General features: G+C 44.5%; 2 protein-coding genes and 1 pseudogene across 4 annotated transcripts; 1 reads left to right on the forward strand and 2 right to left on the reverse strand.

Annotated features, from left to right (window-relative positions):
• Nucleotides 1–409: 409 nt before the first annotated feature.
• Nucleotides 410–6,171, reverse strand: PEX11B (peroxisomal biogenesis factor 11 beta). Of its 2 annotated transcripts, none has more exons than XM_068540659.1 (4): nucleotides 5,954–6,171; nucleotides 5,078–5,193; nucleotides 4,469–4,670; nucleotides 410–1,617 (listed from the first exon to the last, which is right to left on the reverse strand). In XM_068540659.1, the coding sequence occupies exons 1-4, from the start codon at nucleotides 6,169–6,171 to the stop codon at nucleotides 1,212–1,214; spliced, it is 942 nt and encodes a 313-aa protein (XP_068396760.1). In that variant the 3' UTR covers nucleotides 410–1,211. The 2 variants fall into 2 exon arrangements, with proteins under 2 accessions (XP_068396760.1, XP_068396761.1); XM_068540660.1 differs by having other exon boundaries at nucleotides 6,012–6,093.
• A 422-nt stretch (nucleotides 6,172–6,593) lies between these two features.
• On the forward strand, nucleotides 6,594–11,356 carry LOC137762576 (gonadotropin-releasing hormone II receptor-like; annotated as a pseudogene).
• A 271-nt stretch (nucleotides 11,357–11,627) lies between these two features.
• Nucleotides 11,628–13,655, reverse strand: RBM8A (RNA binding motif protein 8A). 2 transcript variants are annotated; one of them, XM_068540663.1, is made up of 7 exons: nucleotides 13,592–13,655; nucleotides 13,233–13,355; nucleotides 12,895–12,954; nucleotides 12,694–12,768; nucleotides 12,380–12,516; nucleotides 11,953–12,089; nucleotides 11,628–11,841 (listed from the first exon to the last, which is right to left on the reverse strand). In XM_068540663.1, the coding sequence occupies exons 2-7, from the start codon at nucleotides 13,297–13,299 to the stop codon at nucleotides 11,796–11,798; spliced, it is 522 nt and encodes a 173-aa protein (XP_068396764.1). In that variant the 5' UTR covers nucleotides 13,300–13,355; nucleotides 13,592–13,655; the 3' UTR covers nucleotides 11,628–11,795. The 2 variants fall into 2 exon arrangements, with proteins under 2 accessions (XP_068396764.1, XP_068396763.1); XM_068540662.1 differs by having other exon boundaries at nucleotides 12,694–12,771; nucleotides 13,592–13,607.
• Between the last annotated feature and the right edge of the window lie 2,220 nt (nucleotides 13,656–15,875).

The raw sequence follows: 15,875 nt of genomic DNA on the forward strand, positions 1-15,875 counted from the left end.
CTCAGAGTCCCAACATGTGAAGACACAGCCCACCCACAAACCAAGACTTACCATCCCCATTCCACTTGGTTCTGTTTGTGACTCTTAGCCCATGCTGCCTTATGGCATTATAGTTTTTGGAGGAACTATAAACCATGAACTGGTATGGGGTATGCTTTGTGGAACCAGTATGATTACTTTAACATTAGACCCCCATCTCCTCAACTAAGCTATAAACTTCAGAAGTTGGGACCATGGAGCCTCTTAGCTTTTTGTATCTCTACCACTTAGTATTATGCCCTACATACTGTAGATGCTCAATAAAAGTCTGTGGGTAATGATGCCAGTGGCTAATCCTATGGAAAACCCAAACCATAGTGACAGAAACAGGGGCCTCAGATGACCAGAACACATGGGACCAGACCAAACATCAATGAGCAAATTGATCTTTAATTTGCTAACCTGGAAGGCTTGCTCTCCATCATGGGCTTGGGCCTCAGCTATTTACACAGAATCACTGTACAGTATTTACAACAGGATGCTAAACATAGCATCATTCTGGATAGGCAAAGAAGGGGTATGGAAAGGCTAGAACAAAGTCCTGAAATCAAAGTGTAAGCAGAAACCTGCAGGTGTGAGTGGAGGGAAAGGTAAGGGCAAATCATGAGAAAGGTTGGTGAGGTAGACATGAGAGAGGGAAAGGAAGCATGAAACTACTTCTGGTGCATGTGGGAAGAGTCCACTGGGACATAAAGCCTTCAAAATTATAATCTGGAGTCTGAAGGGGAAAATAACGGCCACAAGTCACCTTTGTGAGGAAAAAGAAGAAGGCAGTTAGAAGCTTATAGACCATACCTTCTACCTCCCATACCAAAAAGTAATCCTGCTGATTAAATTCCTATGACAGGGGACTGAGAAGGTACAAAAGAGATACAGAGACAGAATCTTAAATAGACTTAAGAGACATTAAAAAGAGTCAAGAGAGACGCAGACAATGCAATGAAGGAGGAAAAGAACAAAAGCTCCAGCAGATCTGAACATGTGAATCATCCAAGTGACTTCACAAGTCACCTCTCCTCACCTCATCTTCCCCAAAGTTCCTCCCTCTTACTCCCAAATCTCTGGATTTTAGCTTTAACCAAGGAGTGGAGTTAGAATGAGGCCGGTACATGGGGACAATCTAAAATTCCATCTCACCAATTCAGATCCCCTCCTTATCCTGTACCAGAATATCAGGGCTTGAGTCGGAGCCAAGGGCAGATTAGGGTGAGAATAGACAGGATGGAGGACACGAGGCCACAAAGTCCCACAATTCCAGGACCACAGCGCCAGAGGCCTAGTTTGTCCAGTGGAATGAAGAGATCACAGGCATTTCTGACCACATCCAGCAGGAGAGGGGGATGACCTCGAAGGACCCGAGCCAGGAGCAGGACTCGGAGCCGAAGCTTCAGAGCCACCTGGGGCAGACCCCCTCCTGGAGCCCCTGGACCCCCAGGTCCCCCAGTTTCAATTCCGCCTGGGACTCCTCCTCCAGAACCCTTCAGTCGCCGACTACAAGCTGAAGACTCTTGTTCCATCAGTAGACGAATCTCATAAGCATCACGACTCAAATTCATGATGAGGGAAAACAGATAGTACCTGGGATACACAGGGGAGAAAGGTCAGTACAGATACACATACCCACTTAGCATATCCAACAGAACATTTAAACTTTTTCCCCCATAGTGCAGAAGGACTACATATTAGAATACCAGAAGTGAATTGTATTACCCACTATTAGAAATGTCCTTCCACCTTTCTGTAACTAATGAGTTTATGTGTACCTTAAGATCCTGGCTTACAATAATGAGCATCATGAAATATTCCAAGATCAACCTCATATTTCACTTTTCCACTTGGCAACTCATTAGCACACACACATTCAACTTGAACTACAATAATGCAAATTTTTTTAAAAGAACACCTTCAGGGCTTCCCTGGTGATGCAGTGGTTGAGAATCCACCTGCCAGTGCAGGGGACACAGGTTCGATCCCTGATCCGGGAAGATCCCACATGCGCGGAGTAACTAAGCCCGTGTGCCACAAGTACTGAGCCTGCGCTCTAGAGCCTGCGAGCCACAACTACTTAGCCCACGTGCCACAACTATTGAAGCCCGCACGCCTAGAGCCTGCGTTCCGCAACAAGAGAAGCCACCGCAATGAGAAGCCCGCGAACCGCAATGAAGAGTAGCCCCCACTCGCCGCAACCAGAGAAAAGCCCGCGCACAAAAATGAAGACCCAACGCAGCCAGAAACAATAAATAAATAAAATTTAAAAATTTATTAAAAAAAACACCTTCAGTTGTTTCAAAGACTCAAACACATAGACCATTTAAATCCAATACTTTTGTTAAAAGAAAACGAACAAAAAAATGACGCCAAGCTTGCCAACTGTGTTAGATTATAAACTCCTTAAGAACAGTCTATGTTTTTTGATTTTTAATCCATTCTGACAACAGTGGTCTGTATTCAATATAACTGTCCTACCTCTAATACATATCCTGAATCCACATCTATCTATTGTACTCCACCACCACAGTCTAAGCCACCATCATCTCTTGCTTGAACTAACTACTTTAGTCTTTTAACTGGTTTCTCCACTGTCACTCTTGTCTCCCACCCCCAAGAATCTAGTTTCATATAGTAGCTGGCATAAACGTAAATCACATTATACCCTTTCTTAAAACTCTCCATGTTTTCCTTCCTATCACATTTAGAATAAAATACCTTAGACAGGCTTACAGGACTCAACATCTGACCCTGCCTCTCCAATTCCGTCTTGTACCATTCTTTCCTTCAATCACTATGCTCCAGCCACATTGGTTTCTTTCTATATTTTGATCCCATTAAGCTTGTTCCTGCTTTAGGACCTTTACACTACCTCATCCCTCAACCTGGAATAACCTCTCTCCAAAATCTTCAAATGGCTGGCTCTTCCTTGCACTTTAGGTCTGAGCTTACATGTCACCTCTTCAGAGAAGCCTTCTCTGACCCCCAATTCTAAAGTAGCAAGCCATTTACTGTCTATCACATGACGCTATTTTAATTTCCTGCACAGCACTTACCACTCTCTGATGTTTTTCTTATTTATTGCTTCTTTGTCCCCTCCCATTACAATGTAAGCTCCATAGGAGCAGGGATGTTGTTTGCCTTTACCACTGTATCCCTTTGTCTAGACCAGTGCCTAGCACATAGTAAGAGCCGAATAAATATTTACTGAATGAAAGTATAAACATGGCATATAAACTCTTCTAGGGAGTTGCTTTTCCATACCACTCCAGCCATGCCTCTGCCCCCACCCTTCATACACCAGAAGTCTTGTTATAACTGTAATCACTGAGAAAGATGAAGAGAAAAGAGAGACATAAGTGGAGATGGAAAGATGCTAATATAATGTAAAATAACAAAGCAAATCATAGGGAAACAAATAATATGTATAGAGATCATTTTATTCCCAAATCATATTCCTTTCCACCTTCATTACAGCCTGCTCCTTAGTCCAAGCCAACATCATTTCTTGGCTATATTAGGGCATCTTCTCCTCTTTAGCATTACTGCAATCCATTTTCCACACTACAGCAAGAGGGATCTTCTTTAAATGCAATTTGAATCATGTCACATCCCTACTTAGAACCCACTGTACTTAGGATAAAATTTAAACAAAACTAAATGAAAAAAATCCTACCATTACCTAGAAGTCCTTGCATGAATGATCTGGCCCATGTCTACCTGTCCAGTTTGAACTTATGCCCTTACTCAATACCGCCCACCACACTGGCTTTCTCTCTACTGCTCTAATTCCATGAAGTCTTTCTTGGTTCAAGGTCTTAGAATGAGCTATTTTCTGCTTGGAATGGTCTTCTCTGCTACTGTTTGCTTTGTATAACTTCTACTCAGACATCAGGTCTGAAATAAAATTTAATTTTCTCTAAGAGTTCTTCTCTGACCTTTCAATCTAAATTAGCTCCCCCTGTTATATATCTCATAACACCCTGTACTTCCCACAAATATTTGGTTTGGTGATTATTTGTTTTAATAGCTGATTCCCCCACTAGACTAGAAGCTTCATGAGAGCAGGAACCATAGCTCTTTGGCTCTTTGCTTTATTCCCTGGCTCATAGTAAGCAGCTACTAAGTATTTTTAGAATGAATGAATGAATGAGTAAGCAGTGAGGGGCATAAACCTGTGGTATAGACAAGAGTGGAATTAAAGCAATGTAATGAATATCTAGTCTTGTCCAATCTTAGTCATTCATCATGAAAGAGCATCTGTCTTCCACCTGCCCCCATTCATTATTCTCTGATGGTTTAAGATCTAAATGAAGGTTAGAAGCCAAGTGATTAAGATGTGTATATTCTGGGAAGACCCTAAAAGATCATCCTCTCATGAAAGGAAAGCTATGCAGTATGGAGAATACAATAGGTCTTGTAGGATAAAAGGATATCAAACCTGAATGAACGCTGGGCCCACTTCTCCTGATCCACACGGGGAGCGAGTCCAGACTTTCCAGCCCACAGGACATTGTCACAGGCGAAGTACAAGGCTCTATTGAGGTGACTAACAGTGATGCAGAATCTCAGGACAACATCTGATAGGTGCACAGCTCGTTTGGCTGACTCAAGGGCATCTGCTGAGTTACCGAGGCGTAGAACTTGTGGGGATTAGCAAAGAAAAGCAAGGATTTGAAAGTAGAGAGGCAAACAGAGAGCAAGACACAGAGAAAGAGAGAAAGCAAGAGAGTGAAAGTCGAGCAAGTGATAGAAACAATAATAAACAATTTTTTAAAAAAAGAGTAGAAATAGTTCAATTTTTTTGCATCCAATTTTTATTAATTTGTGTCCCAGTTTAGTTTTCTCAAATTTGCCTCATTCTTTCCAATCCTTCATCACTCTTACCCCTGCTCTCTCGCCTCAATCAGGAGGCCTGCAGAGGATAAGGGTAGAGGCAAATGAGGGAGAATCGACAGAGAAGGTCAAAAACACGAAGGAGGGACTAAGGAAGAATAGCTGGGGATGGAGAAAGTGTTGAGGTAATAAAAGAAAAGGCACAATTACTTACGCTTTCTCCCTAGGCTCAGATGACCCTCCAGTTGTCGAATCTGTTTCTGTAACTCAGAACTGGCCCCATGTTTCTGCAGTGCATGGCCAAGAAGGGAGCAAGCATACTGGGCGGCCCTGGAGGAGAGAGAAGAGAGAGAGGTAAGGTAAGGTGGAGACCTCCCTCCTCTCCCCCTCAAAAATGTACTTCAAAAGGCAAGTATGGACTCCCCCTTCCCCTGTTTGAGACCATTCCCTTTTCTCCTCTTCATGGCCATATCTCACCGTTTCTCCTCCAGGCCAGGGGAAGAGAAAGGCATAAGAATAAAAAGGAGCCTAGAAGGGGTTGGGAAGCACTACTTCGAATTGAGGAAATAAGAGATCTGATAATGTAAGGCCTGAAGAGGACAATGAAGGCGGCAGGGGGTCCATCACAAGCACATCAGTGTGAGCATGTATGTGATATGTGAGGGAGTGGGGATAGTTGGAGGACAGGTTATTCTTCAGAATAGGTGAACTAAGAGATTTTCCAGGCCCTTGAGATGAATCGAGACTAGAAGGCAAGGCGGAGGCAGAGGAGCTAGCGGGTGACAGTAGGGTGAGGGGACACGGGAACTTCGGAGTGCCTCCTCAGCTCTGGGAAGAGTCCAGGTCGCTATCTGCCACGGGGCGAACGCTCCTCATTCCACCATCGCCCAGTGAAGAAAGTGCTGGTCTTATGTGAACACGCAACCCTGAGCGGCCTCCCCGCCGGCCCACTCGTGCCTCAGTTTCCCCATCTTTCCCGTGAGCAGAAACGAACCATGGCCTCACGGCCGGCTCAAATCAGCCCCTCTCGGTCCGTCCGAGCCCCCGTAGCCCGATTTGACCCTTTTTGACCCCCGTAGTGTGAACTGACCTCGCCTCAAGAAGATCTTCCTCTGCCCGCCCTCCCCCCATTCCTATTCGGGCCGCACCTACACAGCCGCTCCCGGGCCTGGCTCTGAGCGCTGAAGCGGACCCAGGCGTCCATGACAGCGGCAGCCCCGGCTCCACAGCTTCGCTCCCGCCCCACTTCCCGCCCCTAGTCACGCCTCCTGGACTACCCAACGGTGCCGCGCGAGGGACAAACATCATCAGAAAATAAAGGGAGTGGAGCCGGCCCCTGAAGCGCAATTTCAGAACGAGAAGCCCTTGTCTCTGGGCCTATACGTGCGTGTTTTTTGTACGTGTCTCCGTCGCCTCGTCCTCTAATCAGATGATCTCTGTTTCCTAAGAACACCTCCAGAGGCACATTCTTCTTTAAATATTCTGGACCAAGGGCGGGGCTTGCAGGAGTCCGGGCGTAGCGAGGCGGCGCCGCAGTGCTCCCGCCAGGGCCGGTAGGATAGGGTTGCCCCCAACCCTGGGGTGCTTCCAGCAGAACACCCCCAACACACACACACACACACACACACACACACACACACACACACACACACACACACACTCGCACGCTCCGACCGAATCCAGGGCTCTAGGGGCTAAAGAAATCTATGGAAGTGAAGCCAGCACCAGAACCCTGTTCCCTGCAGGACCCTGACAGTTGGACAGGTGACCTCCAGAATACAGACGGAGAGTCTCCAGAGACAGAGGCTTTAGTGGACGAAATTCGCAAAATAACCAACTCAGATCCTTAAAAGGAGAGAGAGAAGAAACAGTGGACGCAGCTAACCTCTTCAAACCCACACTTCATCCCCCTACCCCTTTCCCTTCCAGGTCACCATGTCTGCAGGCAACGGCACCCCTTGGGGGTCAGCAGCGGGGGAGGAGATCTGGGCGGGATCAGGAGAGGTGGAGGGCGCAGAGCTGCTCACCTTCTCAGCTGCCGGCAAGGTCCGAGTGGGAGTGACTGTTGCGCTGTTCGTTTCTTCGGCTGGAGGGAACCTGGCCGTGCTGTGGTCAGTGACACGGCCGCAACCCAGCCAGCGCCGCCCCTCTCCGGTAAGACGACTCTTTGCCTATTTAGCAGCTGCCGACTTACTGGTCACTTTTGTGGTTATGACCCTAGATATAGTTATGCCACCTGGAATATCACTGTTCAATGGCTGGCCGGGGACATCGCATGTCGGACACTCATGTTCCTGAACTAATGGCCATGTATGCTGCAGCTTTCCTGCCTGTGGTCATTGGGCTCGACCGCCAGGCAGCCGTACTCCACCTGCTTGGACCCCGCTCAACTGGAAGGAAACTTCTGGGGGCAGCCTGGGGACTCCTTTTCCGGCTTGCCTGGAAGGTGAGTGACTTGTCGGAACTCAGGGCTAGACTGGACAAGAATTTGGGTACACAACAGGAGCCTTCGGATTCAAGGGGTGTGCTTGGCCGTGGTCACCGTTAATCCTCAGCGTGGGGGCCTCTGCTATCTCTCTTGCAAGTTAAGATCATTGCATGTTAATTTGTATTTCTGTTAAGAGCCTTTGTTTTTACTACACTTGGCTTCCACCTCTTTGCCTCCTCCGAGTCCCACCTTCTTCAGATTATTGCAGAAAAACTCTAGGGCATGGTGGAAACATATACGAGAAGACATGAAGAAGACAGTGAAATCAGGGGCTTTGGGTAAAACTTTGTGGTACATTCATTCATCAATTCAGAAACTAATGTGCATCCCCCCCAGGTGTGTTCAAGTGCTCTATCAAGGATAGAGCAACAAAGTCCTGCCTTCAAGAAATTTACAGACTAGTGCAGAGTCAAATTAGTATGCAATTACAATACAGCGTGCAGTTAAGCATTATGCTAAAAGTAAGCATAAGGAGCTAAAGAACTGTCCAAGACCCACTCTTAGACAGTCAGAGAAAGCTTCCTGACTTCCCAGAGATGTTACAATTTGATTCTTGAAAGATAGGTGTTAAGACAAATTACAGCAGAAGGAATGCTGGAGAAGGTGGAGGGTGGATGATCTCAAAGTAGCTGCAACTAAACTTGAGGACTAGAAAATGGTGAGTAATGAGCCTGGAGGGAAAGGAAGAACCAGATCACAAATATTAAGCTTGTACTTTATCCTGAGGGCAGTGGAGAGACACTAAAGTAAAAGGTGGAGAATGACATAATGATTTGTATTTTTTACTCTAGCTTTATTGTGGGTGTCAAAACTGGAACAAAAGGGAGCATCTGAACTTGAGTACCAATTAATCAAATCTCAATATTGAAAATGAACTAGAAATCTATTTAAAAAAAAGCTAAATATGAAGCAATTTCTTCAAAAAAACCAAAACCACTACCACCATCTGGGAGGAGGGTGTAAAGCAGCATCTCTGAGTCTAGGGTTAGGATTATGTCAGGGAGAGGGATAAAATTTCAGTCTCTGGAATAATGCATTACAGAGTCAGATTTAAGATTTGATCCTTAAATCCTCAAATATTAGAAATATAACTAACAACAGTTAGTCTGACTGCAGTTCTAAGACAAACAAAAAATATTGCTTCCAACAATATGTTGCAAACAGGACCTCTGCTACCCAAAGTTTTAAAAGGCAGCATGTTGCCTCAGTGCAAAAGGAATTAGTTGGGTTTAAATGAAGCAAATTTTAGATGTGGACTGGGAATTAGAATTAGGATTGCTTTTGTTGTTCGTTTGTATTACTTTGCTCTGTTTTTCCTGAGTCTAGGCTGTACCACTAACTAGCTGGATGACTTTGGATAAATCACTTGAAACATATAGGCCACAAGATTGTGGAATAGGAGATGCATTTCATCCTTTCTTAGAGCCTGACAATCCGACGACAACAATGCAATCTCTATTTGCTTCAATAGCAAACTGATGGTAACATGATTCAGGTGCAAAAGGTGTTATTTTGGGTTCTAAATTAGCGACCTCTTGTATAAATTCTGCATTGCCCATATGTTGCATTTCAAATATCAGTGTCAATAAAAAATCGTTAGTATGGTAAAGGGAATATTGGTGTAGTTAGAAATTATTTTTGTAGACTCAAGTTTTCAAGTATCAGAAGTAAAGACTTCTATAGTAGGTGGTAAATTGCACATAAAACAGGGAGAGTCAGAGGTAGGGCTATGGACCAAAACCTAAGTCCAGGAGACTTGCCTATTTTTTTAATTAGGTTGTTCCGGGTCTTAGTAGTGGCAGGCGGGCCCCTTAGTTGTGGCATTCGAACTCTTGTGGCATGCACATGGGATCTAGTTCCCTGACCAGGGATCAAACCCCACCCCCGGAACTGGGAGCGTGGAGTCTTCTACGCCACCAGGGAAGTCTTGCCTATTTTTAAACCCCTTCTCACAACGTGTCAAGTATTTCTAGGCATGGTGCAAAACCGCGCCCCACCCCCCAAGAAAAAGCCAGAAACATATGGACTCAAGATAGGGGAAGAGGAAAGATCACTTCCCAACTAGCTCAGAATAGCCTGATCATAACTCCAAGCAGTTCATAAAATTGTATGTCTGTGGCTCATACTATTCACCTTTCCTAAAAGTCCCTCGTGCCTGCTGAAATCACTTTCCAAATGCCTTGTATCTAGAAATTTGATACCTACTAAGCTTGCCTTTTATCAAACTAGTAGTGACTCAGTCTACCTTACCTGAAACCAAGGTACTAACCCTGAAGCTCTCAACTGAAAAATACTCATTACTGATTCAAACCAAAAACCCAACAGTTTACCAAAAAGGAGAAGGGGCAGCCGACAGCATTTGGAAAATGTTAAATTTTATTATTTAACGTCGTTTCACCATTATAGTTGTACACATGACTATTACTAAAGGTCACTTTACAGAGTGACTGCAAAACGGCCTGAAATTTTAGCAGCACCCATTTTATACAAGATTTCTTTTTTCCACAGAATCACAGACACATCAGGAAAATAATTTCAACTAAAAATGTTGGTGAGGAAAAAAAAAAATGTTGGTGAGCTGGTAGAGATATCCTTTTATAAAATGCAATGTTAGAACAGTACTTGAGAAGACAGGATTCTTTAAGTCCCAGATTTAACAAACATAGCCTAAGAGGAAGACAGGGATTTTCAAGATACATTCCTAACCTTTTAAATATGGCACCATGGATGTACCATTACTCAGCACTGCAGGAAATTAAGAATGAATTGGGATTACGCACTGTATTAGCTCCCAAGTTTTCTCAACAATCTCATTAAAAAAAAGAAAAAAAGAGAATGAATTGGGAAGAGATAGTGTTGAACTGGTGGGTAGGTTGGCATGGGAGGGGAAAGGTAGACCAGTTCTAATAGTCCTGGACTCCACTCCAGCTGTTCCTGTTCCATACCGTCTGCTGAGCTGGTCCAGTCCCCTTCACTCAGTGTGTCACCAAAGGCAGCTTCAAGGCTTGATGGCAAGAGACCACCTCTTCACCTTCTGCCGCCTCTTTCTGCTGCCACTGACTGCCATGACCGTCTGCTATAGCCGCATTGCCCTCAGTGTGTCCAGTCCCCGGACAAGGAAGGGGAACCATGGTGAGACCCCAACCCCCAGGCCCTAACCCATACCCTAAAACTATTGCCTCTAGCCTTATAAATTTGATAGCTATCTATCAAACCAAAAGTGAGTTGCTAACCATATCTCTAGCAGCTGATGCTACACTTAACTTTATTGAATGCCTTCAATTCTAACCAGCCACTAGCCGTCATTCTCTGAAGTAGAGTTAGCTGGGCAAGAATCAAGAAGGGTGATCAGTATTCCTTTGCTCTTGGACACCAACAAGACTTCAAAGAGACTTTGTAGCTTCATGTAACACAGCACCTCAATTGAAACCTTTTTTGCAGCACGTCTGTCATAATCTCTGGTGGGAGGGGAGCATATAGTCCCAGGTTGGGAAGGGGAAGAGGGCTTGTACCATTCTCTTCCTTATAAGGGGAGAGCTCCATCTCACTGTTTCTGCCCATCCATCAACTCAGAAGCTGAGTGGTTCTGAATTTGAGTGTATTTTCTAAGATCCCAGCCCCTGCCAGTGAATTTGCCCCCATGTTCATCTTCAGGGTCTGCGACCTGCCCTGCTTGTCTTGCTGACCTTCGTCCTCTGCTGGACACCTTATAACCTGCTGGGTCTTTGGTACTGGTTCTCTCCCACCATGCTAAGTGAAGTGCCTCCCAGCCTCAGCCACATCCTTTTTCTCTTTGGCCTCCTCAATGCTCCTCCGGATCCTCTCCTCTGTGGGGCCTTCACCCTTGGCAGCCGAAGAGGGCACCAAGAACTTAGTATAGACTCCTCCAGGGAAGGAGGTTCTGGGAGAATGCCCCAACAGGAGATTCAGGCCCTCAGACAGATTAAAGTACAAACAAATGTGGCAGCAAGAAAGGCAGGAGAAACAAAAGAGACATTCCTATGACATCCATTTGCTCACGAGAGCATATATAAGAACAGAATAATTATTCTCTAGTATCATGAGAACATCTCACTTGTACCCCTGCTCCCTTAGCTTCCAAGTAAAAGAAATACTGAGCAGTGTTTCTATTTTGACCCTAGGTGAGACTTGAGACTATATTTAATGTAGAAACTCACACAGAATTCAGTCCCTGGAAGAAGTATCTTCACAGTGACCCAGAGTGCCTTACTGTAAATAGTGCTTCAGAGCTTGCAACGTTAGAACAGAAAAGTAATTTTAGAAAACAAAAATTGGACATTTATTCATAACTCAAAAGAAATACTAAGCAGATAGCGTAAGAGATTAAATATAAACACAGTGAGTTCCACCCCAGCCCTATTTCTCCAAGGCTGCATAGTCAAACGGAATCTCTGGAGAGAACACCTGGACAACAGAGGATGGGTCAGCGACGCCTCCGGTCTGGACTCCTGCTGCGTCTGCGGCCACCTCTAGGGAGAAGGAAAAGGGGCAGGGTCCATCAGAGGGACATAATACCTTGTCCTTATTTTGTTTTGCTCATATTTCCTCCACTTAAATAGTGTTTCCCCTCTCCACTTTACCTCCTCTTGCCCTTGGGTGGACCCCGAACAAAACACCAGTCTACGCTGATCGGCTGTCCCATCAAATCCTGGCCATTGAGTCCCTCCATAGCAGCTTGGGCCTCCTTGTATGTTTCATACTCAACTAGAGTATACCCCTGGAACAAGTGAAAAGACAGATTATCAAAACTCTCCTATTCCATCAAGCTTTTTTCTACTCAAACAGAAAAATCCATAAACTCTGAACAACAAATGTACATCATATATTCCTATTATATATACAACTTGTCTGTTTCTGCCTGTCTCTTTGCTATGTCTAACAAAATCAATTCCCAAAGTCATTTTATTTCAACTTTACTCTTGGCCAACCACAGCAAACATGGGAGAACTACCAATGCTGTCTAAGGATTATGGATGAAGAGAAGCAATGGCGTATCACTCAGAATACCTTTAGATATCCTGTACGTCTGTCCAGGTTGAGGTGGATGTTTTTTATTTCTCCATACTCTGCAAATTTATCATGGATGTCTTCTTCCGTGGCTTCCTCATGGACTCCAGTAACAAAGAGAATCCAACCTTCAACAGCTGTTTGGGAAGGGAGGGAGGTTGTTTGAGCACATGAAAGAAAAACTTCAAGCAAGATCACAGAAGTAGAGTGTGTGCAGACTCCACAGAGATTGGTTAAGCTACCTCTGACCCCATTCCTACTGGGTTTTATTTCATTGGCCCCTAATTCTCTACAGACAGGCTCCATTTACTTACAGCGCTGTGGTCCGGGTTCATCGCCATCCTGCTCCACGCTGTCATAATCCTCACGCATCCGCGCTCGAGACCCCTCTTCTATTGGAAAGACACAGGAGATCACCAGAAATCCCCCTTCTCCCACTGTTCACCATGAGTCTTTATGGGGACTCCAAAGCTCGTCGCTCTCGCCATTCTAGACCCCATTCCACCCACACTCACCGGAGCCAAAGCCACGTCCCTTCCGTTTCTTCGCTTTTTCTTTCAGTTTGTGGATGCTCTCTGCAGCCCCAGAAGTAAAAGAATAAGTGAGAAAAATAACAGTTATTTACAACAATATTCTCCTTCCCAGACATTATCTGAAACCAGGCCCCACCACCTCCAGGCTCAGTCCCTTCCCGGCCCGCCCCCATTCCTCCCATCGGGGGCGGAGTCTCCAACCAACCGAAACCCAGTTCCCCGGCTCCCATCCTCCCTGCTGGGGAGAAAGATTATATTTTCCTAATACGTCCTTCTCTCGCACCTTCCCCGCTTCCCGCAGCCGCCTCCACTGTCCTCACCGTCCCCATCCTCATCCATGGCGAAATCCTCGCCCCCGGCCTCATGAAGATCCAGTACGTCCGCCATCTTGCCTAAACTCGAACTCTCTTCCGTGACGCTCAAGCACTTGGCTCCTCGGGAAACTGTCGCGGAGGGGAAAGGTCGCCAGTCAAGTTGACCAATTAAAAACTAACTCTAAGTCCTGCCCTCGGCGCGGAAATAATACGCAGTGGAGGCGGGCCTACTTTGGGAAGATACCGGAAGTGCTCCTGTAGCCATCTTGAGCGGGTCGCGAGCTGAAGGGGGCAACCCTGTGGGACATGCTGGGGCGGGGGGGCGGGGGGGGGGGGGGGGGGCGGAGTTATTGACTTCCTCTTACCTAGAGCAGCCGACGAGAAACACTACTGACAGTGAAGCCCAGCCTAATTTTATTAGAGGGTTGCTTTTCGTCTCTTTTCATTCCATACCAGGAAATGGAAGTTGAAGAAAGTTTTTTCTCTAAGAACTTGCAGGCCTACACTGTTCCGAGTAGCAGCCGGATCTGTGATGGAAGCATTAAAAAAAAAAATTGTTCGGTCAGCAATGCTGCCTCAAAAAGCTGCTCCTGGAACGTACTGCAGCACGGGCTTTCTCTCTCAGAAAATCAGCAGACCTGGGTGTCCATGTTGATTGATGAGACAGATATCAACTTTTCTTTTTTAAAAAATAATCTCTCTGGGAATTCCCTGGTGGTCCAGTAGTTAGGACTCCCGCTTTCACTGCAGGCGGGATTCAATCCCTGGTCAGGGAACTAAGATCCTGCAAGCTGCCTGGCCCGGCTAAAAAAATAGAACTAAAAATCTCTCAAACTCTGCCTACCACCTCTGGGAATTAAAAAATCATGGCTTTAAACAAAATAGGGGCTTTAGCTTCTTTGAGGATAGTACAGATATTTCACGTTTAAAAACCCAGGAGTTGAGGCAAACAAAATATTGCCCCCACATTCTGGAATCTGATGTAGGCCTTACACAAACAATAGTGGGCTGCATATTCACTTACTAATTTTTAAATCAAACAGTTATGAATGCCTATATGTGTGTCTAATATTAGAAGAGGTGCTAGCAATACAAGGGGAAATAATTGCATTATCAACACTTTATAATAGCATTATGAAAGTGATCATTGCCATCACAATGCACTACGGCAATACAAAAAAAAGTTTCTAATAGGACAGGAAGTAAGGAGAGTGTGTTTAAGGGAGGGCTTCCATTTAAACTGGGCCTTTAAGTCTGGGTAATTTTCCAGGCAAAGGAGTTGTATTGAGACTAAGATACACTAATCCATTCTCTGCAGTATGTAGTGTGATCTTTTAAAAAATCAGTTGGTCACATCTCTACTAAAAACCCTTACTTGACTTATTTTTGCACTTAGAATGAAGTTCAGACTCACACAGCCTGCTCTGCCTATGTCTCCAAACTCTTCCACCACCATTCTTCCCTCTCACCCATTAAGCTCTCCCTATACTTTCCCTCAACTCTGTTCTACTCTTTCCCATCTCTGGACTTCTTGTAACTCTGTCCCTGATACTCTTGCTCCAGCTTTTCACATGGCTAGTTCAACCCCGTCCTGTAGGTCTCCCTGAGATACTACTGTCACCCAGAGGGGTCTTCTCTACTCTATCTTTCATTCTTATTTCCTTCACAGAACTTAAATTCAAATCTTCAATTACCTTGTTTACTTTCTAACTTGTTTATTGTCTGTTTTTCCCCTTAGAATGTAATCCTTATGGCAGAGATTCTTATGTACAACTATATCCTCAAAGTTTAGACCAGTGCCTGGTTCATAGTAGACATTTGGTAAATATTACTGAATGAATATCAGAATGGCAAGAAATTCTGTATGCCTGATGCTGTGTAATCAGGAAATAAAGCTGGAAATATAGTTTAGGGCCAAACTGTATGTCATGCTAAGGATTTGGAACTTACCCTATAGGCAAGAAATTTTTCTAATTCAATATTTTAGTATTCATAATTTTTAACATTTGCAAATAGCCCCCATACTATTTTCAATTTGTGTTTTTTCCTTAAATAGACTGGCATTTTAAACAAATTTATACTAAATTTAAATATCACTGCCATAAATGGAAAACATATTTTTCTATTACAAATTCAGCTAAAAGCATAACTAGTAAAAATGAAAAATGTTTGGCCATGTACCACCTAAAGTCTTCTCAGATAATACCAAGGGTTCACATATAAAACTTTGGGAAGTCCTGCTAAAGGTAAAGATAGCTAAGTGATGGTTTAAGCAAGGGAGTGGTACAGTCGTTAAGTATTTTAGAAAGAAATCTGATAGTAGTGTGGAGGATGTTAAGAATGAAGGTAGAGACTAATTAGGAAGCTACTGCAGTGGTCCAGCCCCGAGATGATAAAGGACTGAACTAAGACAGTAGATATGGACAAAACAGATTGGGAAGTTTATACAGGAAGTAAACTCAACAGTAAGTGACTGATTAGATGATAATAGGGAGGCACTGAGGATGGATCTGAGGTTCTAGCTTAGGTAGCTGGGCAGATAATAATTTCAATAGCAGATCTGGGGAGTCAAAGAGGAGCATGTATGGAGAAATGGTTTTATTTTAGATATGTAAGTTCAAAGAGCTTGTGTCATTCAGGTGGTAATGT

The sequence above is a fragment of the Eschrichtius robustus genome, chromosome 3 (assembly GCF_028021215.1).
Source record: "Eschrichtius robustus isolate mEscRob2 chromosome 3, mEscRob2.pri, whole genome shotgun sequence".
Taxonomy (NCBI): Eukaryota; Metazoa; Chordata; class Mammalia; order Artiodactyla; family Eschrichtiidae; genus Eschrichtius; species Eschrichtius robustus.

What these genes read in the sequence shown, in the direction of transcription:
- PEX11B (XM_068540659.1), bottom strand. Translation starts at nt 6,171, where the DNA reads ATGATGTTTGTCCCTCGCGCGGCACCGTTGGGTAGTCCAGGAGGCGTG. An exon ending in TCTGAGCCTAGGGAGAAAGC is followed by an intron (nt 4,671 to 5,077) that starts GTAAGTAATTGT and finishes AATCCCCACAAG; the next exon opens with TTCTACGCCTCGGTAACTCA. An exon ending in TGGGCCCAGCGTTCATTCAG is followed by an intron (nt 1,618 to 4,468) that starts GTTTGATATCCT and finishes TGTGTATCCCAG; the next exon opens with GTACTATCTGTTTTCCCTCA.
- RBM8A (XM_068540662.1), bottom strand. Translation starts at nt 13,299, where the DNA reads ATGGCGGACGTACTGGATCTTCATGAGGCCGGGGGCGAGGATTTCGCC. An exon ending in CATGGATGAGGATGGGGACG is followed by an intron (nt 12,955 to 13,232) that starts GTGAGGACAGTG and finishes CTGGGGCTGCAG; the next exon opens with AGAGCATCCACAAACTGAAA. An exon ending in CCACCCAAGGGCAAGAGGAG is followed by an intron (nt 11,842 to 11,952) that starts GTAAAGTGGAGA and finishes CCTTCTCCCTAG; the next exon opens with AGGTGGCCGCAGACGCAGCA.